This window comes from Dipodomys merriami, unplaced genomic scaffold (assembly GCF_024711535.1).
Source record: "Dipodomys merriami isolate MVZ:Mamm:240054 unplaced genomic scaffold, mDipMer1.0.p SCAF_104, whole genome shotgun sequence".
In the NCBI taxonomy this organism is placed as follows: domain Eukaryota; kingdom Metazoa; phylum Chordata; class Mammalia; order Rodentia; family Heteromyidae; genus Dipodomys; species Dipodomys merriami.
Genome location: NW_027202316.1, coordinates 4,653,525 through 4,679,704, shown reverse-complemented (window position 1 = coordinate 4,679,704; position 26,180 = coordinate 4,653,525). Strand labels below are relative to the sequence as shown.

At 41.6% G+C, this 26,180-nt stretch overlaps 1 protein-coding gene across 1 annotated transcript in view; it reads left to right on the top strand.

Moving 5' to 3' along the window:
- The window catches only part of LOC138811114 (engulfment and cell motility protein 1-like), a 203,869-nt gene that overhangs the window by 18,338 nt on the left and 159,351 nt on the right, over positions 1-26,180 (top strand). The window contains exons 2-3 of the mRNA XM_069998723.1: positions 529-568; positions 1,591-1,663. Coding sequence (XP_069854824.1) covers positions 537-568; positions 1,591-1,663 — 105 coding nt within the window. The 5' untranslated portion in view covers positions 529-536. The remainder of the gene's footprint in view (positions 1-528; positions 569-1,590; positions 1,664-26,180) is intronic.

The following is a 26,180-nucleotide window of genomic DNA, read 5'->3' as shown; positions in this document are numbered from 1 at the left end:
GTTCATAGCCAGCCTAGGCAGCAAAGCCCTTGAGATTCCCTTTTTTTTGGGGGGGGTCCGGTCGTGGAGCCTGAACTCTGGGCCTGGGCGCTGTCCCTCAGCTCTTCAGCTCAAGGTTAGCACTCTACAACTTGCACCAGAGCGCCACTTCCAGCTTTTTTCTTATGTGATGCTGAGGAATCGAACCCAGGGCCTTGAGCATGCAAGGCAAGTGCTCCACCACTGAGCCACCTTCCCAGCCCCGTCCTTGAGACTCTTATCTCCAATTAACCACCTGAAAACTGGAAGTGGCCCTGTGGTTCAAGTGGTAGATCACTCACCTTGAGTTAAAGAACTCAGGGACAGCGCCCAGGCCTAGAGTTCAAGCCCCTAAAAATGTAAGAGTTCACTCAGAACTAAGAATACTAAATGTAAATTTTCCTTGCCAAGAGGTTGTTTTTTTTTTTTTTTAACTTAACGTGGCTTTATTTTATTCAGTTAAAATGATGGAATGAAACCACAATATTTCCTTTTTTTGTTATTTTGCAGGAAAAAACATGTCTGCAATAATCAAGGAAGTGTGTGATGGGTAAGTGTTGCAAAGATTCTTCTGAAGCATTTAGTCCATACATTGGCAGGAACATAGAGTATTTCCGCTGGAGGGATAGAATATTATCCATAATCCTATAAATAAATGATAACCATAAATCTTATTCGTAACTCTTCATGTGACCTACCTAGTCACAAAGAATTACCTTGTGAGAATTACCCTTCTTTCTCCGCCAAAATCTTTCCCTTACTCCTTGAAGAATAGAAAGCATGGAATGTCTGGCTCCGTATGTGCAGAGGGTTGGTATTAATTCTTTTGAACACTCATGTTCCTTTCATCCTTCCAAGCAGGGAACCTTTAGACTAAATGTTCCTAAGAGTTAAATACACACTCCATCTGACATACACTGAAAGCATCCCACAGGCTCCTGTGGAAGAATTAACAGACAAGTCCGTGGGTTATTGTGTGTTTTGTGGAATTTTCCCACTGACTGACGCGCCTTTCCTCCCTCTGGGTTGTTCTGACCATCCTGAGGAAGGGCACATTGGAAAGTCACATGGTATTTCTTGACTTGTAAAGCAGAATTGTGAATAGAGTATTAGGGGATGTTAGAGAAGACTTGCCATACTTAGTGTGTTCCAATCTGTGTGGGGTGAACTGATTGTGAGTTAAAGAATTCAGTGACAATTGGCAATGTGCTAATTCTCACACGTTTAAATTGCTGCCATTTACCTTGCTATCATTTCTTTGCCTCAATTCTTCAAAATGAAGAATGTTGCCACTCACAATTTAAGTCCCTCCACCCCACCCCCCCCCCCAAGCCTTGATGAAATGCTTAGAGGTGAGCAGTAGCCTTGGTCTAGGAACTTCAGAGAGGAAAGGACTGTTGGTCTTAGGGTAACAGGTGAGTTAAAGCCATTTTCTTTAGAGACCCCATTGTGCCTATTTGAGACTGACTCCATTCTAATCATAGTGAATGTAATTCACCTCACCCCTGTAGAACGAATAAAAATGAAGACGAGCACTTTTGTTTCTCTGATCACTTATGCTATGTTTTGTAGGTCATCTCTTGCCAACCATGAGTGCTTTGCCCTGCAACATGCTGACAGTTCAAACTTCTATATCACAGAAAAGGTAGGCCAGTCACATTGTTTAATCTGGGATACTTACACTGAAGGACAGTACACAGAGTAAGGGGTTTCTTCTGTGTAGGGCCTAGCATGCTACATTTTTTATGTCTTTACCATCCATGAAAATAGGTTCTACAAAAAAAAATCAGGGCTGGGAAGGTGGCTCAGTGGTAGAGCGCTTGCCTTGCATGCATGAGGCCCTGGGTTTGATTCCTTAGCACCACATAAGTAAAAAGAAAAAAAGCCGGAAGTGGCGCTGTGGCTCAAGTGGTAGAGCGCTAGCCTTGAGCTGAAGAGCTGAAGGAAAGTTCAGGCCCCATGACCTGACCCCAAGAAAAATAAAATCAAAATAAAAACAGCAAAAAAAACCCTTCTACTACTTCTTATAAGAAAGTAGTTAATCTATTCAAGAGTAAAGACTAAGTATGTTTCTGAATCCTGCTACCAAATATATATTTCCTTTTTAACAATTAAATATTGCTGGGTTAGAGAATTTACTTTATACTGGATGACTTAAGTTTGTTCTCTTGCCTCAGATTTTTATTTTCTCCTTAATTTCTTTCCCCTGGTCTTGGCCCAGGTGCTGTCTTTGAGTTTCTTTGGCTCAATGCTAATGCTCTACAAATTGAGCTGCAGCTCCCTTTCTGGTTTTTTTGGTAGTTTATTGGAGGTAACACTCTCACTGACTTTACTGCCTGGGTTGGCTTTGAAATGTGATGTAACTAGGATTACAAGAGTGAGGTAGCAGCACTCAGTTTCCCCTGTGTTATTATTTTTTTAAATGCTTAGAACAGTGACAGGAAATCTTGTCACATGTGGCACTTTATAGTCACTTGCTTATGACTGTTGGAAACCAACTTTTTTCCTGGGTGATCTTCACACTCTTTAGGAAGCTTGAATTTGGAGTGATTTGTGAAGACAATAAATGGACCTAGAAGCAAGGAAACTTAGTACCCAAAAGATCTCTGATGGGCAAAGGGGAATCTAGCATTAATAGGTACCAGGCGCACTGAGCCAAGCAAATTTATGTTTGTTTATTGATTTTTTTTTTGTCGGTTGTGGGGCCTGAACTGTGGTCCTGGGTGCTGTCCCCCAGTTCTTCAGCTGTAGACCAGCACTCTATCACTTGAGTCTCAGCCCCCACATCTGGCTTTTTCTGCTTATATGGTGCTGAGGAATCGAACTGAGGGCCTCATGCATGCAAGGCAAATGCTCTACCACTGAGCCACCTTCCCAGCCCCTGTTTATTGATTTTTTGTTTCTCACAAGTTAATATAATGGATGAGAGGCCGGATCATTGAGATCACACAACTATACCAGTGTCACTTACTTGACTCAGCAGTCAAGAGTTGAGATTTGATTTTTGTGCTTCAAGGATTTTATGGAAATATCTAGAATGGATTAGCATTCAGCTCATATTTAGGACAAACTCACTGAAATGCAGAGGAGCCAGTACTGTATTTGTGGGTGATGACTATGTGGAGAGAGGAAGCCCCCAGGGAATGTCTTTGTAATATGGTAGCCTTCACTGGGAGGGATGTGAGTGCAAAGTACTCTGGGTAGAGGATGAATTAGGTAATCTAAGGCTTGGAAGGTGAGAACAGCAGAAAAAGATGTGACCCCTACTTGTGTTTTACTTTCTGCACCCTGAAGAGTGTGGGGAACATTTGATTAGCGTGTGGAAGGCTGGCCAGAGTCCTGGAAATGCTTCTTAGCCATTGCTTTGTTCTTCCCAGATGCATACTAGAATGTTTGTAATTGATCATGTTTTTCTCTTTACCCTGATAGCTGGAAAGCTGAGAGTTAGAAGACTAGATTCCCTTGTTGCATTTAGATTTGCTGTTGATTCATTCCATCAGCCTTTAGTTTTCTGGCTTTACTTTCCGTTTGTACCACTTTCTCAGTCGTTTTCACTAATTTTATACTACATCTTATTTGTGAGATAGAGGCTATAAATAAACTAAACTGAGATCAATTTTCAGTTAGTGACAGGACTATAAAAATAGAATAACTAGTTCAGAGAATATATTACCTGTGTTGTTTGTGAAATATTTGTTTCACACACACAATCTGTGTAGTTTGACTTAGTTTTTATATTGAGTTGTGGTCAGATCAATCTTTCTTTTGACTGATGAATCCTGGCTTGCGTCCCCTCTCCCCTGCCTCCCCGCCCCATTGCCCTGTCTTCTGTCCTAGTGGTCTAGGGGCCTTAGTTTATCCTGGATTGCTAACTATGGGGTCCCCAGACTTCTGAACACAAGTATTACAGTCTAGATTTTCAAATCTCAGCCCCAGAGATTCTGAGTGAGCAGGCCTGCACTCTAGATTTAGACATTGTTTATGTGTTAGGATTTTTAGTTTAGAGAATCCTCTAGGAGATTCTGTTGGAGGCAATCCAGACACTACTCAAAGAAAGTGTTTGCTCTGTGGTCTCTTTTCTGTGTAGCGGGGGCCCCTGTGTACAAGGGATGGTGTACGCTGGTCAGAAGTTATCACCGAATTTGATTTTGGGGCATATATATGCATTCCCATTCATTACCTTTACTATTGCAACGCTAAATAAATTCATACCTTCTTACAAAATCCAATCTATTCAGACGAAGAGAAAACATGCTTCTAAGGGATATCATAGTTATTTTTTGTAAAATCCTGTTTTTTACTGAGAAATTATCTCAAGGCATTACTGGGATTTGAACCTAGGGCTTGACACTTGATAGGCAGGTGCTATACCACTTGAACCATGTGCCCTGTGTCTAGCCTGAAAATTGTTTTGTTTAGTTTGAAAGGGACAGAGCATCTAAATGTGCCATCAGGTCTCAGCGGGAAGTAGCAGAGAAAGATTAGAGACTTGTGTTTCTAACTGTAACCCTGTGTTTGTAAATAAAATGTCATCACTTCCTTTGCAGCTGTTCCTGGTTCTAGCTTTGTGTGTGTTTGTGTGTGACAAAGAGCTGGACTCACACAGAGCAGGAGAGGCTGGTAAATCTTGCCTCTGTGCAGTGGAAGCTGGGCTATCTTGTAGTATTCTGTAGGTTCATATAGGCTCTTGCAAATATTCCTGAAAATAGAGACCTCGTTCCATTCCTGAATTTCCTCCTTGCTGTCTTCTTGGTTACTTACTGACCAGTGAGTTGTTAGGCAATATTTGCATCACCACGGAAACCAGTGATTCATGTTTGAAACTTGCGTGTGCCATTAGTTACTGATTTTGACGCATATATGAGGTGGTTTCCCTCCTTCTGTTGGAGAAAAAATTGCTCTAGTACCTCAAAGAGGTGATATTCTCCCACCTTATAGTTATTGATTCTCTTCTTCAATTCTCTTCTATTATTACCAGGAAGGCATCTCCCTTGCTTTTTTCATGTTATCCAAGCTCCTTTGCCAAAAACCTTCATTTGTGTATTGGTCCATGAACTGGAGCTTTTCAGTTCAATGAGAGAAATGGCATGTTAAGTAGCAGTCTACAGAAGTATAGATTGCAAGTAAAAGCCTCAGAGACCAGGAGCTGGTGGCTCATGCCTGTAATCCTAGCTACTCAGAAGGAAAGGATCTGAAGACTGCAGTTCAAAGCCAGCCTGGACAAGAAACTTCATGAGATCCTTATCTCCAATTAACCATCAAAAAGCCAGAAGGGGAGCTATAGCTCAAGTAGTAAAACACTAGTCTTGAGCAAAAAGGCTAAGGGACAGAGCTCAGGCCCTGAGTTCAAGTCCCAGGCCCCTCCTCCCCCCACGCATGCATGCATTAGAGGAAGGTAAAATTTAGTTATATGTAAGTTCAAGTTCTGTTCCAGAAGCAAGGAGAAAGGATAAATGGAGCCTTTAAAGTCATCAGTTGATCAAGGCTAACACTCTACTTCTGGCTTTTTGTTAGTTAATTGGAGGTAAGAGTGTCTAGCTTGGAACCTGAATCCTCATATCTCAGCCTCCTGATTAGCTAGGATTATAGGTACATTATAGGCACTAGTATTCAACTAGGTAATAGTTTTGATTCTAAGGAAAAATGGGACCAAGTCATAGTCCTGCATTGTCTCCCTTTAAAAAACCTTTGACTTAGTTCTTTGATAGCTTGGCTTAGGGCTCTGGTAATACACTAATGTGAGGAAAAGTGTTTATTTCTTCCCACAGAGATATCTTCTTGATGAAGTGTTTTGCTCAAATGATGTAATGTTAATAAATAGTTATCTAACTTATATCTAATTATAACTTCCTCTTGACTTCTAACAGGATAAAGTTAGCCCTGATTTTAAATACCAAATGCTTCTAACATATTCACAGAAAAATAAGTTAAAAATGTCTGTCATGTTTGCAGATAGATCTGGTCAAGGCTGTAAAGGAGGAACAATTTATTTGCCAGATTTGACAAGTTCCTATGTGCTGGGATGAGAAAGAGAATTTAGGACACATTCTCACTACCTAGAGTTTTGAGTCTAGGGGTTGATTCATTGGTACTGCTGATTACTGAAGGCATCAGGATTGGCGAGATTATTGGGGCTATGGTTTTCAAATCACTTAGGTTTATACTTTGACCATTCTGATTCTACATATATTGAAAAATCTTCAGAATAGTCTTTAAACTCTTATTAAAGCAGGGTTGTTGAGACAGAATTCACACATCTTTTAATCTAGCCAGGTAGAGTATACACTGGTGGCTATTCATTTTTATTTTATCTTTTTTGATGGTGCTGGAATTTGAACTCCGCTTGGTGATAAGCAGGTGTTCTCTTACTTGAGTCATACTCCTAGCCCTTTTTTCCTTTATTTATTTTCTGAGTAGGCTCTCACTTTTTGGCAAGGGCTTGCCTGGACCACACATTTATACTTAGCCAAGCATCCCATATAGCTGGGATGATGGCCACACACCACCCTGCACAGCTTTTTATTGGAAGAGTTGGGGGGGGGTGGCTCAAGCTGGCCTTGAACTTTGAGTCTCTCAATTAGTTTCCGGAGTACCTGAGATTACAGATGATGAATGTTAGCCATTGTTCCTAATGTGTTTTCAGTTTCTGCAGTGCTTTATTTATTAATGATATTTTTACCAGTGTATTTCTTTATCTTCTAAGCACTAGCTCTCAGACTTAAAAGTAGAATGAGATCCCATTCAGGCCACTAAGCCCAGTGATGAGACATTTTAGGAGGTGTGGGCGGGGGTAGGTGTGTTTGAAGCCTTCTGGAAGGAGTTGTGACCAGCCTCTGGTTCTTTCCTCCAGTTCCTACAGGAAGTGAACAACCACATTGTGCTTCCTCACTGGATTCTAGGCACACCCTTCCTTTTTACTTCCTGAGCTGGGGACTCATTGTGATTGGTGTCCACTGTTGTAGGGAGACTGGAATCTAGCCTTCTTACGTAGGGTGGACATCACTGTCTAGCCCCAGTGAATCTCTTCAGGTTTATTCGCTGTTCACTTCAGCTTTCTCCAACCATGTTAATATTCTCCAAGTACACTTGCTTTGTCTCCCTGGTGTAATTTTCCTAACTTGGAATTCAGTTCCACCTCCCTTCCTTCTTCCTCTCCTGTTCCATTTCAGACTAGGTACAGAGGATGAAGAGACAACAGACAGGAAAATAACCACATTTCAGGACAGCCATCTCCCTTTCCTGTCTTAATCTATTTTCTCCTGCTTAAGCAGGAGACCACAACTTCTGAATCATTTGTTTTTTGGAGGTCGGAGACTAGGAGGGTCAAGGTCAGGAGACCACATGTTTCAAGTGAGGGCTTTCTTGTTGCAGCAGTCATAGAAGTAAATGGAATTGCAGGAAAGCACATACAAGAAAAGGCTAGATTAGGGTGAACTGGCTTTTCCAGGAAGCCACTCACTCCACTACCTATGTGCACAGCCACTCCTGTTGTACCAACCTCCAGCACTCCTCAGATCAGGTCTCTGCACCTCATCATCCTGCTTTGGACCCCACCTTCCTGCCCCAGTCTGTTATTTGCAGATTATATTTCCCACATAGGAACTTTGGAGAACATGTTCAAACCATAGTATCCCTTTGGATCCTAGGTTGGCTAGGTTACCAGAAACCTTGCCTTTTTGTCTTTTGAATTATCTTTGCTCCAATTTGGCAATTATTTTTTTAAATTTATCATCTGCTAGATCTCTACCACTTTTCTCCGAGTCTGTGGGAATCATTGTTTTTTTTAGTCTTTTGTCTCTGGGGTTCCTGGTTAACTTAGCAGGACACACATGTCTTCATTATTATGCTGAATTACTGTGTCACTGTGTGATTTGTATTTTGTCCTCAATAGGATTCTGCCTGATGATTGAAAAATAAAACAAAATAAGAAGATATGACTTAAGTGGTAGAGTGGTAGCTTTGAGCACAAAAATCTCAGGAAAAGGGCCTAGGCCCTGAGTTCAGGCCTAGGACCAACACACACACACACACACACACACACACACACACACACACACACACACAAAACATAACAATAACAATAAAAGAAAACAGTAACCACAATGAAAAACAACCCTATATGTTCCTCCCTAATGTCTTACTTGGTTCCTTGTACATGCTATGTATGTGTTCAAAGATTATTGGTTGCATGCCTTGCCATTTCTTTGTAAGATAAAAAAGCACAATCAATTGCTTAATCAATTCTGTATGATGGTTAATTCAGTTATCATTCTCATTTGCACAGTGGAGGAGTTGGGGAGCATGCAAATCCATCTTAGGATTCCTCTTACATCCTAAATCAGTGCTTGGGAGTTAGTTTGCCTATACTTCTCACAACTGATGAAAAAAAATAACAGAAAAAATAAATACATTAGGATTCATGAACATATAAAATCCGTGCTGGACTGATATTGACTGCAGGTTTTTTTACTTATGTTATAACATCATAAGTAAATCTTGTCCCATGGATATAAACAGCTTTTATTTGAAATAAGCGATGTATTTTAGGAAATGTGGTCACTTGTGGAAACTTATCTCTTGTGGCAATAATGGTTGGTAGGGAAATAAATACAGAGATCACCTCATGCCTTAAAGTGTATATAAACCTATCACCAAACAAAACAAACAATGGGAACAGTTAACCAAGTTCAAAGGTAGCAAAGAATCTAATGTCTACTTTTAATATACAATCTCTTAGTTTTCATTGTTCACTCATCAGAGCTAGCCTCTATGGCCCACGTCCAGTTCTTTTGTTAATGCTAGAGACCAAATTGTGATTGGGGGAGAGAGAATTTCCTCCCAACTTCTGTGCTTGCACAATTCTGTGAAAGTGAGTTTTTCTCTCTTTCACCCTGGTCTAGGGTCCATTAGTATTCGTGTGGCTTACCTTCCTTCAGTTCTTGATTTCACACAGTGGGCTCTGAGAATCAGTAGACACAGAGAAACAGATTTGTGAGTTTACAAAAATACTTCAGAGTTTCCACCAAGGAAAACATAGGCACTGGCTTAGAAACCTTGATTGTATTCCCCCTGACCCCTAACACTGTTGAAGAGAAATGTTCTAATTGCCTTACTTATATAACTGTAACCCCTCTATATATCACCTTTACAATAAAATAAAATTTTAGAAAAGGCACTCTATTCACCTGACACATTTTCCAATAACTAAGAAACAACTGGACTTGTACGTGGGTTTGGAAGGGCACAAATTCAGATTAGCAACCATTTTCCAAACAGGAAAGATACTGAGCTAAGTCACTACAACCTACATTGGCATTTTTCTTATCAGAAATTCAAAAGATATTTAGTAGTATATAATCTTTCAGAAGATACTGGATTTTCCCCAGCCAAGGGCAGGATAATGAGTCATTGGCTTCTAGTTCTCAGAGCGTGCGCAGGATAGAATGGTACATATTTCTTCTAGGCTTCCTTTACTCAGTCTTAATCCATCAAGTACACTTTGTGAAAATCGAACACATGCATACACATGTGCACATTTGTGTGCACGTGCCCCCCCTTCAATTGTCCTGACTTCCCCAGGTGCTATCCAGCCCTGACTTTGGCCTTCAGCTGCCATTCCCTATCCCATCCATGCTACCCTATCCTGCTGAAGCTGCTTGTAGTGACTCAAACTGGCAGTGGACTTTCTGAAGTCTCTGAAAACATTTCCAGAATTTTCTAATGAAGAGTTTGAGGAAGGGATGGAGGCTATAATTTTCGTTGGGTGCTTTTGCTTCAGAGAGGAGTTGGAAGCCTATGTGCTTATTTCAGAGTGAAGCTAGAAGCTAGACATCAGTTGAGGGGGGAGAAGAAGGGCAGTGACCGCCACCAGCATTACTCAGATGTCAGTGGGTTTTATGACATGTTATTTAATGTTGACCACTGTCTGTTGGGTACAAGCTATAACAGAATGATTACACAGGCAGCTGACTTTGCTTGGTTGGGCTTCCTTGCTAGTGTTTGGTAAGATAGGGCTGCTTCTAGAATTGCAAGTAAAGATAAATGCCAGAGGTCATGATAATTCCATGTTCTCCAGTTCAGCTATTAAACCAATGAATACATTGACTCAGCTACTAAAACATTGAGGCTCAGGGTGCATAAAGAGTGACACGTAGGCTGCTCTCAAAGACAGGCTCTTGTTTTTCTGCAATGATGCTAGCAACTAACAAGGTGGGGGGGGACTAAAAGTTGCTATCAGTATACAAGATTAGTTTTAAGCTTGGCTCTGCTACTCCTCACAAATGTTTAGAAACTTACTTGCAAATCTTCAAAGCACAATTCTGGTCATTTTTATGCTTTGTTGTATTTTTTTTTTTTTTGGGTCCCGGTCGTGGGGCCTGAACTCTGGGCCTGGGTGCTGTCCCTCAGCTCTTCAGCTCAAGGCTAGCGCTCTACCACTTGAGCCACGGCGCCACTTCCGGCTTTTTTCTTTTTGTTTATGTGGTGCTGAGGAATCGAACCCAGGGCCTCATGCATGCAAGGCAAGCGCTCTACCACTGAACCAACTTCCCAGCCCCTGTTGTATTTTTTTAAAGGAACTGTTAGCCTCTGCTTTTCAAAGTTTTGGACTGATGACACAATGTGTACATTGTGAGTGTGTACACGTGCACATATGTGTGTGGATGTGTGTATAGGGTCAAGATTATGTGTAAGGAAACATTAAAGATTGATGAAACTATTGTTGTAGATATTTTTAGTCTGTATTGTATTTTATTCTCTGTTTTGACAATGTGTGTTAGAACCCATCATGGTTTGATGAAGGGTAAAGGATGTCTTTCTACTTTGAAAAGAATTACTCTGCTCCTCAAGGTCAAAATCACATGTAGATCTTCTCTCCTTTGTCCTTCAGTTGCCCTACAATAACCATTTAATGGCTAGTACAACACCCCGAGGTCAGACACAAGAGATAGACATGAGAAAAAAATCCTAAAGGAAGAGGAGGGATGAAAGAAAGTAATCAGTTAGGTGGGTGGAGTGAGGAGAGAGCCAAGGGTGGAGATCTTGCTCCACCTTGAAAAGAGGTACTGTATGTCCATGACTGTGCAGACAGGTACTCTGCCACTTAAGCCATGCTTCTCATCCCTTTTGTTCTAGTTACTTCTAGCATAAGGCCTCTCTTTTGGCCTGGGCCAGCCTGGGCCATGATCCTCCTGTTTATACTTCCCATAGTAGATGGGGTGACAAGCATGCATCAACACACCAGATTTTTCTGTTGAGATAGAATCTTAGTAACATGTTTTTCCCAGACTGTCAAAAATGCTATCCTCCTGATCTATGCCTCCAGCATAGCTAGGATCACAGGAGTGAGATACTGGTGCCTAGCTTGATGAATATGATTCTCATGAATGTTTGATAGGTTTTATACATAGGTACATATTCATTGATACTATATAGAATTGTTTGGGCTTTCAAATTTATATCATTAGCTGGATGCTGGTGTTGTAATCCTCGCTACTTAGGAAGCTGAGATCTGAGGATCCTAGTCTGAAGCCAGCCTCTATAGGATAGTCTGTGAAACTCTTATCTCTAGTTAACCGCCAGAATACACAGCAGTAGAGCTGGAACAGTGCCCAGGCCCTGAGTTCAAACCCCACAGCAGATGAGAGAGACAGAGATTCAGACAGAGAGAGGGGAGGGGGAGATTTACATAATCGGTAGCCTAATGTAGGAAACCCTTTGTAATGTGATTTTTCCCCTCTGAGAACTATTTTGGAGATGGATTTGTGTGGTGTCCCCATGGCATGATTAACCCATTTTCTTACAGATAATCCCTTGTTTTCTTAACTTTGTCATTACAATAATGCTGTGTTGTGTGTGTGTGCTTGTATGTATTGTAGAATGTAATCTAGAATAGATGTGAAAAGCCTTGCTGGAGAAGTGACACCCATCACCCCTTCGGTGGCCACTGCCTTTCCCTGCCAGCTTCAGAGCCTCCCACAGAGGGCAGGGCATTCAGATGCCTGCTTGTCGTATGGGTATGGCTGATCTTTGCACCTGGGCAGGGCTGCCACTGGCTTCTCTTGGCTGCCGTCTGTCTTTTTCCATTTACGGAGGAGGAGCATCTTTTCCTGTGCTTACTTCCTCTTCAGCTTTCCCTTCCGAGCCAGGCTGCTTGTGCAATCTCAGTTTAATTGTGCAGAGGCCTCCTCTGTGCTTGCAGATTTGCAGGATGGATTCATGGGAGGTGGACATATGCCACATGGGCCATAGCTGTTTTATTAAGAAGTATTTTTCAATGGTGGCTCTTATGAAGACATTTTAATATGATCAGACATCCTAATTGAATTAGCTAGTTCCCTTCCCTTCCCTCTTCCCCCCTCCTTAGACCCTCCTTCTCTTCTCTTCCTTTTTTTTCTCCTCTTCCATCTTCTCTTCAGTCTCCTCCTCTTTGTCCTCTTCCTCTTCCTCCTCCTCCTCCTCCTCCTCCTCTTATTCTGCCAGTACCAAGATTTGAACTTAGCCTTGTACTTGCTCCACTTATTTGCTCATGGCAGATGCTCTACTATATGAGCCACACCTCTAACTTGTTTTTTTTTTTTTGCTGGTTAATTGGAGACAGAGTCTCACAGACTTTTTGCTCAGGCTGACTTCAAACTTGGTTCCTCTAGATTGTCTCCTGAATAGCTGGCAATCCAGGCATGAGCTCTTGGTATCCAGCTGCATTTTTTTACTGGGTACTAGGTGCTTAATGGCTGTGTTTCTGTGTAGGTTCTTATACTTGTTCCCCTCTCATTCACAAATCTGTGCCGAATAAAAACAAAGCAAACAAAAAAATGCATAGCTTTATGATTTACTGTGACTTAAGCTCCTAAAATATTTTTTTTTATTTTTTTATTATTATTTTGTTCATTTACTTTTTTTTTATTGTAAAGATACTATACAGAGAGTTACAGTTACATTAGTGAGATAATGAGTGCACTTCCTCTTGAACATTGTTACCCCCTCCATTGTTTTCCCCCTACTATCCCTTCCCTCCGTCCCTTCCCTGAGGTTTTTCCGGAATTTCACAGTATTGTGGAATAATGATGCTCATTTAAAATCACAAGTTCATTCTAACTTTTCCGGAGCAAATTGTCTATCACAGTCTGTAACATATAACGGTGTTCACATGTTATATACCATATATGTGATCAGCAGCATGGGGATATTTAGTAGTGGTTCAACCAGATGAGTGGGAGTTCTTTGTTTCTTAAGTCCTGTTAGTTTTGTCATATCACCTAACATTTTGGATTTAGCATCCACTTATCAGGGAGACCATGTACCATTTGTCTCTTCGTTCTTGGCTTACCTCGCTCAACATTCCTTCTAGCTCCATCCATTTCCCTGCAAATGCCATTATTTTGTCATTTCTAATGGCTGCATAATATTCCATTGTGTATAGATACCACAATTTTTGGATCCATTCATCTGTGGTGGGGCATCTGGGTTGTTTCCATATCCTAGCTATTGTGAACAGTGCTGAAATAAACATGGAAGTACACGTGTCCTTGTATATTGGTTTCTGTTGTTCAGGGTAGATGCCTAGAAGTGGTATGACTGGGTCATAAGGGAGGTCAATCTTTAGCTTTCTAAGGACCCTCTAGACTGCTTTCCAAAGTGGTTGTATAAGTGTACATTCCCACCAGCAGTGTAATAGGGTTCCTCTTTCTCCACATCCCCTCCAGCATTTGTCGTTGGTCCAGCTGCATTTTTGTTCCATACTGATTTTTTTTTCAAATAAGCTTTTTATTGTGAAAATACTGTACAGAGGGGTTACAATTACATGAGCAAGGTAATGAGTACATTTCTTATCAAGCGTTGTTGCCTCCTCCTTTGTTTTTCCCCTATCATCCCTTCCTTCCCATCTCCACAACTACTTTCCCCCCCTCCCATACTGATTTCTTTCCTTTGGACACAGACTCAATACGGAATTGCTGGACCAGATGGTAACTCCCTTTCTAGCGTTATGAGGAACATTTAAACTGTTGTCCCAAATGTCTGTAGTAATACTGCATTCTCACTACTTGTGTCTAGCTTCCTTTCTGTGAATCCTCATCAGGATTTGTTGTTGTTATTTGTCTTTTTGCAATAGCTATCACGACTGGTAAGATAGTATCTCATTATGATCTTGATTTGCATGTGGTTTCTCAACACTTTTGAAAGTATTGGTTGTTTAACTCTCTTCTCACACATAGTGTGCTTGCTACCCACTTATTTAGGAAAATCTCCTTAGATTGCATTTTCTCTTCTGGCAAAAGGAGGGGAAAGAGAAAAGGTAGAACAGTGGGATTCAAGTGGCAGTCCATCTATTTACTACCCTGTGCTGTTGAGTTGGTTACCTTCCGGCTGAGAGTCTAGACCTTGTTTTCTGAAGGGCCCTGTCCAGTCTCTCATACAGGGACCCTTCTTCTTGGGACTCTGAAGGCTGGATTTCTGAGTGTGGTTCTGGACTTTGGGCCTCAGATGTTGGGAGCTGTCCCAGCAGGAGTCAGCTGATGGCTCATTACACTTGAGACTCATCTCACACACATAGTCTGATAGTGGAACTTGAGCAATGTTCTCGCTTCTCTCTCTTAAAAGATGTGTAGAGACACATGCACCTTGGAATAGTCATGAAGTAGACAGGGAGGAAAAGGAAAGATAGTTTGAGATTTGTTTGTAGATGGGAAGAGAAAGGGCAATTCTATTCTTTTTTAAAAATTATTTTCATTTGAAAATGCTCAAAACAGAGTACATTTCTTTTTCGACATTGTCAGCCCTCCCTGTCTCTGTTTTTCCCTCCTATCCCCACCCACAAGTTGTATAGTTCATTTTCAACAGAGTGTCTAGTGAGTATCATTGCTGCGTTTGTTCATCCTTTGTCCCTCCATTTCTTTGCCTCCCCTTACATTCCAAAGACATATAAGAGAACAAACAGAACAAAAAGAAAAGAAAACAAAAACAGCAGAAAAGAAAAAATGCTCTTGTTTTCATATCCTGAAGTTAATTTCAATAAATATTATTTTATATGCACCTTTTTAGATGCACATAGGCATTATGCCTTTCTCTTCCCCTCCAGAGTGTCCCCTTTGGTCTCACTGTGTGTACATGCCTAGAGACCTGTATAATATATTATGCCCCAGTGTAATTTAGATCCAGCTTCTGCATATGAGAAAATAATGTGCTGTTTCTCTCTCTGAGCTTGACTTCACTTAACATGATTTGTTCTAGGTCCATCCATTTCCCTGCAAATGACATAATACTGTTCTTTCCTAACAGCTGTGTACAATTCCATTGTGTATAGGTATTACGTTTTTTGGATCCCCTCATCTATTGTAGAGCATTTGGGCTGTTTCTACACTTGGCTATTGCGAATCATACAGCATTGAACATGGCTGTGTAGGTGTCTTTAGGCTTATGGTGTTCTGGGTAGATGCTCAGGAGTGGTATTGCTGGGTTGTAGAGAAGATCTATATTTAATTTTTTGAGGAACCTCCAGACTTCCATCCAGAGTGGTTACATTTCTACCAATAGCAATAAGGTTCCTTTCCCCCCACATGTCCTCTCACATTTGTTGTTTGAATTCATGATGTTGGCCAGTCTAACTGGGGTGAATTTCAGAGTTGTTTTGATGTGCATTTCCTTTATGACCAGGGATGTTGAGCATTTCCTCATGTGTTTCTTTACCATTCTTACCTCTTCTTCTGAGAAGTGTCTCCTTAGCTCCTTTGCCCATTTAGTGCGTGGTTTATTAGCTTTGGGAGGAGTTAGTTTCTTGAGCTCCTTGTATATATAGGATATTAAGCCTTTGTCTGATGTACTGCTGTTAAAGATCTTCTCCCAGTCTGTTGTCTGTTTTTCTAGTTTAGTAACTGTGTCCTTTGCTGTGCAGAAAGTTTTTAGTTTGGTGTAGTCCCATTTGTCAAGTCTCTCTCCTATCTGCTGTGCCCCTGGGACTCTTTCCAAAAATTGTTTCTGCCTATGTCTATGAGTTCCAGTGTTTCTTCTACTCCCTCTTGCAGTAATTTCAAAGTTTCAGTTGATCTACTTTGAGTTGATATTTGTGCATGGTGACAATTAGGGACTCATTTTTAGTTTTTTTTTGCATATGGATGCCTAGTTTTCCCAACAGCAATTATTGAAAAGTCTATCTTTTTCCACTCTATATTTTTGGCTCCCTTATCAAATATCAGATAACTGTAAGTATATGGTTTTATTTCTGGTTATTTCTGTTCTTGAAGATGTAAGTGGCCTCTTAGCTTTAGTGTGTAATATATTTTGATTATTTTTCCAGGCTCCACTAGGATTAAAACAACTATTCCATTCATTTGAAAGCATTGGTTGACTGCTCTAGGCACTGGTGATGAACAAAAGTTGATGTCCACTATTCTGCGTGTGTGTGTGTGTGTGTGTGTGTGTGTGTGTGTGTGTGTGTGTGTGTGTGTGTTTGTACTGGCACTTGAACTCAGGCCCTCACACTCACTTGTTTTTTCACACAAAGCTGGCTCTTTACCACTTAAGCCACACCTCCACTTTTTAACATTTTGCTGTTTACTTGGAGATAAGATCTGGATTTGTATGGGTAGTGTAAAAAAAGGAGGAGGCTACAATGCTTGATAAGAAATGTACTCATTATCTTGCCCATGTAATTGTAACCCCTCTGTACAGTATTTTCATTATAAAAAATAAAATATAAAAAAAAAACATTTGGATTGTTTGTACTGATTGGCTTTGAAACTCAGTTGTCAGATCTCAGGCTCCTGAATAATTAGGATTATGTGCATGAGCCACTGGTGCCTGGCTAATGGCCACTCTGCTTTGAATATATATTCTGGTGAGTGTGGAAAAAGACAGGACATTTTTAGAAAATGAACAAAATATTTGTTTATTTGTTTGTTTATTGGGTGCTGGTGCCTGTCTTGGGACTTGAACTGAGGACCTAGACACTGTCCCTGAGGTTTTTTGCCCAAGGCTAGTGCTCTACCACTTGAGTTCCAGCTCCACTTCATCTTTTTGGTGATTCTTGGAGAGAAGAGTTTCGTGTACTTTCCTGCCTGGTTTTGAACCCTAGTCCACAGATCTCAGCCTGCTGAGAATCTAGGATTACAGGTGTGAGCCACAGGCACCTGGCGAGGTATTTATTTTTTAAAAGTGAGTAACATGATAAAGCTACAGAATCACAGTATGGTGGCTGTTACTATTTTGGTTTATTCTGAAAGGCTGACCTGGAATATAGGTTTAAGAATGGGCTAGAAATATGATCTGGCTGGGTTCAGGTTTATAATCAGCTGGATAGAAACAAATAAGGCCATTGGCAGAGGGATCTGACAGCCAAACTGGAGATGTAAGGGGCTTAGTCTTCCAACCGTGTGAATCCCCACAAACTAGGCAGGAGTGCTATTGAAGGTCAGTGTCAATGTCAAGGCTGTGCATCCATACATTTTGTCTTTTCTCCCTGAGACTATCTGCATTTCCATGCAAAGCCCTGGCTGTCCATCCTGGCCGTGGTACTCTCTGTAAGGATTGTCTCTCTAAGATTGACCTGGAGCCAGATCCTAACATTCCCAGGAAGGGGACAGCTTGTGCCATCCCTGAAGCGTGTCAAAGCACCCTGTGTGATAGAACAAAGGACAGGACAGTGAGCTGGGTGGGAGAAGGCTCCAGAGAGAACTTGGCCACGGCCACCCCAGTCTGAGTTTCTAAACCATGAGAGGAATCTGGGTTTTTTTGTAACTGTGATGAAAGGCCATTGTTGTAACATCTTGTCCTTGAACTTGTAAGAGAATAGAGTTGCAGTTGTATGAAAATGTTACTATGGCAAGAAACTGTGACAATATAAGTAGTATCTGTGCCCCTATGTCACTGAGAGAGATGAGAGGTATTTGCTGCTTTCATTACAGTTAACCTTAAAATGTTACTTGTTTTTCAAGTTATCTTTCAGTAATCTACAGAGCTTTCTAGTCAACATATAGGTTTATGAGTACAATGCATCTTGATCAGTGGCTCCCTATCTATTGTTTTCCCCTTTCTCCCCATCTTTCCTAGCCCTGTTCATCCCTTCAAGGTACCTGGTTCCATTTTCACATCTAAAATGTCATTTATGACCATTACATTTGATTAGGGATCATGCTGATTACTAGAATTCCTAACAAATCTTGTTATTTAATCTTGTTTATTAATGAAGAAGTCAGCAACAACAGCCTTGAACCACATCTGAGGTGCCACCTGTTTCCGCATATTAAGTGCCCTGGAATGCGGCCATATCCATTCATCCATGTGTCACTGTTGTAGCTGATCCCTCCTGTCCCAGTACACTTAAAATACTGTCTGGCTCACACAGAAGACATTGTCTCAGTCCTGCATTGATTATATATCACTATGAACCCATTAAAATATTGGAATGGCTCTTTGGTTTCTTAGCAAGCATCCACATTTTATTTTATGTACTTACAAACATTTTGAGAAGAGAACCAGAGATTTCAACAGATTCCCTAAACACCCAGGACCAGAAAGGGAAAAGCAAAGAGAACCCTAAAAGTCTACTGTCTCAGGCCTGGACATCATCAAGTATGCCTCCCTGGTCTTCTTCCTCAGAGATTCTCTTTCTCAACCTGGGGCAGATTTTCCTCTTGTGTGGCTGCAGAATCTGCCTCTTCTTATGAGTGATAATTGGGCCTTTGCATATTTCATGAGCATGTCAAGCAGAGCCCTTATTTGCACTGTCTAGTTTAATCCCCATCGTGACAGTGTGGGAACTGTCTTCAGGTAGCAGTGTGGGAAGGGAGGCCCAGAGACACTGTGCTCAGGTACAGTCGCCCTTCTGCATTTGTGGTCTCTGCTTAGACGAATACAACTCAACTCACCCTGGGTCGAAAATGATTTTTAAAAAGGCCTCCAGACTGAGTATGCACTGATTTTTTTCCCCTTGTTGTTATTACACACAATCCAGTCTAACAACCTAGCCTTGACACTGTATTAATTAGGGAGTATAAGCAATCTAGAGATAATTTAAAGGACATGAGAAGATCACATGGTTCTATTCAAGTACTACACCTTTTTTGTTGGTGTTGGGGCTTGAACTCAGGGCCTGGATGCTGTCCCTGAGCTTTTCTGCACAAGGCTATAGTGTACTAACACTTAAAGCCACAGCTCTACTTATACCTTTTTTGAACAATGGGCTTGAACATCTGTGGGCTTTGGCACTGAGGGGCAATTATATCCATTTACTATATGCCAGGTACTCAGATTATGAGTATATGTTGTGTCTCAGGAATGGCACATGCCCACATGACCAAGAGTCATTGAAACTTTTGGGTTTGCCCTAGGCCCACCTAACACTTGGTGTTGCTACTTAGTGTTGCTAGGTTATTTTGTTCTGTGGGCCATGTGGCCCTATGTAACTTCATCCTGGCCATGCTCCCCTGGGTGCTTCACATACTAAGTCCCTTAGCTCTCAGCTGGAAGTGCTTGCCACTTGTTGTGTTGTTGTTTTGGTGTTACCTGGGTCTGGCCATGGAGGTGGCATTTTCCTAGCTGAAGTAAATGTCCTTGGCAATCCCTGCCAATGACCCTTTACAACTTTTTAATTTATTATTTTTCAAGCATAAACATCTCCCCTGTCAGTACAGTTTTTGCCTCCAGACTTGGTGGCTTTCTGAGACTATAGGCATTACCTTATCCACTGAAACTCAAAGGTAAATATTTGCACCTAGCCCTTTGATTGGTGGCTAGGTTAAAGTTGACCATAGTGGGAGGGGCTGGCCAGCAGGGCTCTATCCCCAAGAATAAATGAAGCAGTTCAGTGTGATTCACTTAGCTTGGGCAAGTTTGTCTAGAACTTGCCAGAAGTTACTTTCTGTCTTAATCATGTAGGCCATCTTTTGGGCTTCTTCCCCTCCCCCCTTCCTCCCTCCCTCCCTCCCTCCCTCGCTCCCTCCCTCTCTCCATTCCTTCCTTCCTTCCTTCCTTCCTTCCTGCCTTCCTTCCTTCCTTCCTTCTGTCCTTCCTTCCTTCCTTCCTTCCTTCCTTCCTTCCTTCCTTCCTTCCTTCCTTCCTTCCTTCCTTCCTTCCTTCTTTCTGTCCTTCCTTTCTTCTGTCCTTCCTATCATTAGTAGCATTATACAGGGATTACCTCGGTGCCGGTATCTCCCAGTGCACACACTCATTGTATTCTGAACTCTTGCTTCTGTGTAGTTTTGTAACCTGACTCAGTGACTTTGCAATGTGATGACCTATGTTTCCATAATACAAACCATTTTTTTAATACCAGTATATCATTGGCCTGCTTTAGTATAATTACTTTAAATTTTCCTTTGTATGGGGACCATCTGGAACACTTGATATATCAGTCAGGGTCCAACCAGAAATTATACCATTATTTATTTAAACAGGGGATGTTCAACTTAAAGAACTGGCCACTAGTCAAAGCTGGTTAACAGAATAAAGGGGCTGAAATGGCTCTAGTAGGTCTAGATGAAACAGATGCAGAAAAGAGCCTATGTGGCCTGTCTGAGGACAGGCAGCATTGATGTTAAAGTCCCTGAGAGTCTTACCTCCAATTAACCATCAAGAAGCGGAAGTAGAGCTAGCCTAGACAAAATGCTCATGCCCTGTTTGAAGCCCTAGAACCAGAACAAACAAAAAGTGTGAGGTAGTGGGGGTGGGGAGCAGACCCTGCTTCTCCCCTGGGGTCTTCGCCACCTCCCTGTGATGCAAAAACTGGTCTGAGGACATAAACTTGACCAGATGACCTGTGCTGGGGACCTTAAAATTGACTCCTAGGTGACCTTAGAATTGACTCCCAGAAGGGGGAACAGGATCTAGGGGTGCAGGAGACCTGAGGTCTTCTGTGTGGATTCTTCTATGGTGGGAGCATTCTTCTTGCCCCTGGGGGAAATTTTTCCAGTGCATTCTCCTGGTGCAGGTTCAATTTCCCCAGCTGGAAAGTAGGGTAAGCCCTAGGTCCATCTTCTGTGTACCAAAGCACATACAAAGGGAGATGAATTTTGGGTTAAGAAGCGGCAAGCATGTAACTTGAATCCTAAAGCGTACATTCAACTCCAGTGTTTCTACAAGATAAAAATTTAAATTCTGGCCCTATGACTGTTAAGATAGTCATATTACTCACAATCTGACTTAGGGAATTGTAACCTCTTTGTACAACTACTTAATAATAAAAAATTTAAAAGATGTGCAGAATTAAAAAAATTGCAAATGCAATTTGAATTTGGCCTTTTTTTTTTTAAAAGGATCTTTGTTACACAAAACAAAGTCATCCACCAACAATGCATCTCTAAACACAGTCTAAGAGTTATGAAAGGAAAGGTGGACATCTTCACCATAGACCTCACTCCTTACTAACTTCCTAGGTCTGGCTTTCTCTTCTGGATTGTTTAATTTGAGATACGAGTGCCCAGAGCCAACACTTGCAAGGTCAGGACCTGTGCAGTTGCTCAAAGCCTCCCTCCCCTGCCTCAGTCTCCTCAAGTTATTTCTTATGACAGATTTATTTCCCTATCACCCATTCATTCTATCAGCAGTATTGCTCAAGAGCCTCAAATATTTCCTCTTTCTTTATTGTACTAGAAATACAATAAAATAGAAAAGAATTGACCTTTAGCAAGGGCTTCCTAGCCTCCATTCTGTTGATAAGGAAGCCAAAGTTCATTGACATGTTCAAGGTCATACAAGAAGGCAGTTGGCTCAGGCCCAATCTGCAGCTTCCTTCCTCCTACTCTGTCAGGCTTTCCAGTCACAATGGGCCCACCATCCTTACCCCATAAAAATAGCCCAGCCCAGCACCTGGTCAGAAATCCAGTTATACTTGACCTCCTCTCCTGCTGTGCAAGGGTGCCCAGCCACTGGCTAGATCCAAGGCCAAGACTCAAATCTAAATAATTACCTCATGTCACTTCAAAAAAAAATGGAGTCAATACATCTTTTAATGTTAGTGGGATCTGGACGTCAATCAGGTTCTGTTTTGGCTTTTGGATCATGGACCTAAGCACCAAGCACAAGGGGTGATAATTATTCAGTCCTGTCATGCGAGGTTGGCTAAGGGAGTAATTAGTAGGTGGTTCTGTCTTTTTAGCTGTAGAAGACATATGAATATGCATGTTCCTTTAAGGGAAACTGGTTTGTCTCCAGAAAAACATTTCTCTGCCTTCAGAAGGATGTGATCAAAACCCAGAAGGGGACAGTCTCCTGATGGTCTTTGGGTCAGCCTTGTGAGATGCTGGTACATTCCTGGACTCCTGGGAGCTGCCTACCCCTTCTGTCCCTTCATCCTGAACTTGATCTTGTTACAGAGTGAGAGAGATCATCCATTCATTGGGGAGCAAGCACATTCCTGTTCTGGGTTCACAGACCATAGTGGTTGGTTAACAGATAGCATTTAATACCTGTCTCGTTCTTTTCTTTTTTCTTTTTAGAATTGAGCACAGGATTTTTCAGAGCTCTCTGCAGTAAAACCATTAAAAGAGATGGACAACTGAGAACAAAATCTAGTGGAGAGGGTGAAAGAAAAATTAGGAAAGAAGTCAAACCATATTTCCTTCCACTGATAGATAGACTATGATGGGAAGATCTTGCCCCCAAAAGGTCCAGTGTTAGTTACAGGAAAAGTATTTACAAGAGTTGACCTCATTTCCTCTTTCCTTCTCCTACACACTCACCTCTCTGCCTTTTTCCCCTTCCTGGTTCTTTGGGGAAATCAGATTTTATTTTAGGGTATTTTTAACATTCCTCCTTAAATGTCAGCTCTGTGGTCCTCTGTCTTGAGGCTTTGCTCTGTATCCTAGCAACTGGTTATCATACAAGGTCCTCAACTGCTTCATTAGCCTGAAGGGTGAAGATCAAGCAAATGGGACCCCGAAGGAGTGAACAGGAGCAGATTTGCAATCAAAGCCAGTCTCTGGAATGATTAAGTAATGTGGCTGAAGAAGACTTACTGGATAGCAGTGCCTCCAAACTAAAAGGCTTCTCTCAGCCCAGAGATAGGGGGAGGCCAGCATGGTGGAAGGGATGGGGTGGTGAGGAGAAGTAGAGAGTTGCATCCTTGAAATCATAGGCATGTCCTTTGCCTGGAAATTTCTGTTGTAATTGCTAAATCACAGTAAGGGGAGTAGAAATTGAATTTTGGACCAGGTCACCATTCTTCATTTGTCTGATGAGGTAGAAAGTTGGCATATGGAAGAACAAACTTCAGAGGGGGAGAAATTGGACAGAGGTGACGATTTTCTGCAGGACATTATTATATACTATCTACATGGATGCTGAATGGATGGGTTGCTTCTGTAAAGAAATGCAGAGCCCCTGTGGATGGCTGGGGAAGGTGGGGGCGGTGGAAGGGGTACAGTGGGCAGTGTGAGGATGACAGCAGGCCTTGGGTGCCTTTCCCTGGATTGCTTGTCATCCTTCTGCATAATGTGCAGGAAGATATTTCTCTGCATAAGTATTCTTTCTGCTTTTTTCTTCATTTTTGAAGAGCTAAAAGGAGTTTTGTTTACTGCGGACTTTATCACCTCAACATTTAGAATACTTATTCTGTGTGTGGGGGAATATCTTAAGACAGATTTTTAAGATTTAAATTAAAATTTTCATCTTTTAATTGATACATAAAACATCAAAATTATATGTGTTTATGGGGTATAGGATGATGTCTCTATATGTATATACATAACATGATGTTTAAAGTAGGCTAGTTATATTTACCTTCTTATATTTTTCTTTCCTTTCCATTTTCTTTTTCTCTTTCCTTGCCTTTTTTTTGTGCCAGTACTGTAGCTTGAACTCAGGGTCTTGTGCTGTTCCTTACCTTTCCTCATCCACTTAAGATTAGTGTTCTACTGCTTGAGCCATACCTCCATTTCTGGAGTTTTGGTGGTTAATTGGAGATGAGTCTCTCAGAGTCTTTGGCTTAAACTTTTATCCTCAGATATCAACCACTGAGTAGCTGGGATTACAGATGTCAGCTACCAGCACCCAACTCATATTTATCATTTCTTTATGATAAAAAATACTCAGATCCTTTCTTCTATCTATTCTTGTGAAATATTCGCCCTACCATGCATTAGCACACAGGGACTTCTAGCTGTTATCCAAGTGTAACAGTACTTACTGATTGATCATTCTTCTTCTTCCCTTCAGCACTGCTGTCCCTGGCCTATGGGATCCACCATTCTATGCACACTTCCAAGAGATCAGTTGTTTTAGGTTCTACAGGTGAATGGGACCATGTACTATAGTCCTGTGCCTGCCTCATTCAGTTAACATAATGACCTCCAGTTCTATCTATGTTGTGTCACATGGCAGAATTTCATTCTTTGTTTGGGTGAATAGTATTCCATTGATATATAATGATGTATTTGGCCTTTCCTGTGTAGTAGTGCTTCTTCCTCTCTCTCTGGGAAGTGTTGTGTGTGGCCGGGAAGAGACTTCCTTGAATACTGCCTGCACTAAAAGCGTTTGATCTATGTTTTCTCCTCCTTCACATCTCTTCATTACACGCCTGGCCTGGTATATTACTGATTACTTTCTCTTTTATACTGATCACTTTTTCTTTTGCTGACCCCTTCATGGTACAGATGCAATGATTACATGACAGTTTCTCTTACTTTATTGAATGTCCAGAAGATAGAACTTAGTCCTGTCTGTCTATAGCCTGATGTGGAGACTTTGCCATTTATTTACCAATGCTTATTGCATGTTGACTGGGTCATACAAGTTCACCATTCTCCATAGATATAACAATGGAGTGGGATAAACTATCAGCTCACAGAGGTGACATTCTGAGGTTGAGGGAAGATGGCTAATAAGCAAAATAAATAAGTAAAATCATATGCACAGAGTTGCATGTGTGGATATGTGTGCACGTGCACACACAGAGCACAATGCTTGGAGGACTAAATTAGCAAATGCACCCCTAGAAGGGACAAAGAGGATGGGGTAAAATTAATTGAGAATGGCAGGTTCTGATGTAAAGCAGCTCTACAGAATGTCATTCTGGCCATGCTGTTCTGCATACAGAAGAGGGGTGTGTGTGTGTGTGTGTGTGTGTGTGTGTGTGTGTGTGTGTGTGTGTGTGTGTGTGTGTGTGTGTGTTGTGTGTGTGTGTGTGTGTGTGTGTGTGTGTGTGTGTGTGTGTGTGTGTGTGTGTGTGTGTAGTGTGTAGTGTGTGTATATGTGTGGCTCTTTGTAGGGTAGCAGAGATTGTATCCTCATTCTTGTTTACCACATTACAAGAATGATTTAGTTGCAAACATACAAGGCTACAGCATTGTACTTTTCTAATGGATGTTAGTTTGTGCTTAGTAATAAAGTTATTTTTCTCCCTGAGTATTTGCAGTGTGCCAGGCACTGCTTTGAACTTTTCTCCTCACATGGAGATGGGGAAGCCCCAGCCATACCAACTTTCCAAAGGGGAGGGCCAGGCCAGAGGCCGCTTCTGCTGCTTATGGCAGTGTTATGCAGCTAGAAGATGACAAGTGGTCCAACCCCAGTATCTCTGCTGTGATTCTGGTGTAGAATCTACAAAATCAGAACCACCTCCTTTTTCTCTTCTTCTTCTTTTTGGCAGTACTAGGATTGAAACTCAGGGGTCTTGTGCTAGCTAGGCAGCATGATACCACTGAACCATGACCCTAGTCTGGTTTTCACTGGTTATTTTTAGGCTAGGGTCCTGCTATTCCAAACAAAAACCTTCAGTTCAAGCTGTGAGTTCTCTGCTGGAAGACAGTGTCATTGCTGGTCACCCTGACCATAAAGATGTGCAGGTCTGCCATCCCAGCTACGTCCTAGGGCTCTGGGCTTATAAAAAAAAAAAGACCCTATGTTGGAAATGAGCAGTATAGAAAGGACCTGGCAGTGTAGCTCACATGGTAAAGCACCTGCTTAGCAAGCATGAACCCTGAGTACCTCCAATAAAGAAATAAAAATTACAACTTTATTGAGATATGTTCCAAGGCCGCCAGAATATACTTTTAAAGTGTACTTTACTTGCCGGGCGCTGGTGGCTCACACCTGTAATCCTAGCTACTCAGAAGGCTGAGATCTGAGGATCTTGGTTCAAAGCCAGGAACGTCCCTGAGACTCTTATCTCCAATAAACCACCAGAAAACCAGAAGTGGTGCTGTGGCTCAAGTGGTAGTCGCCTTGAGCTGAAAAGC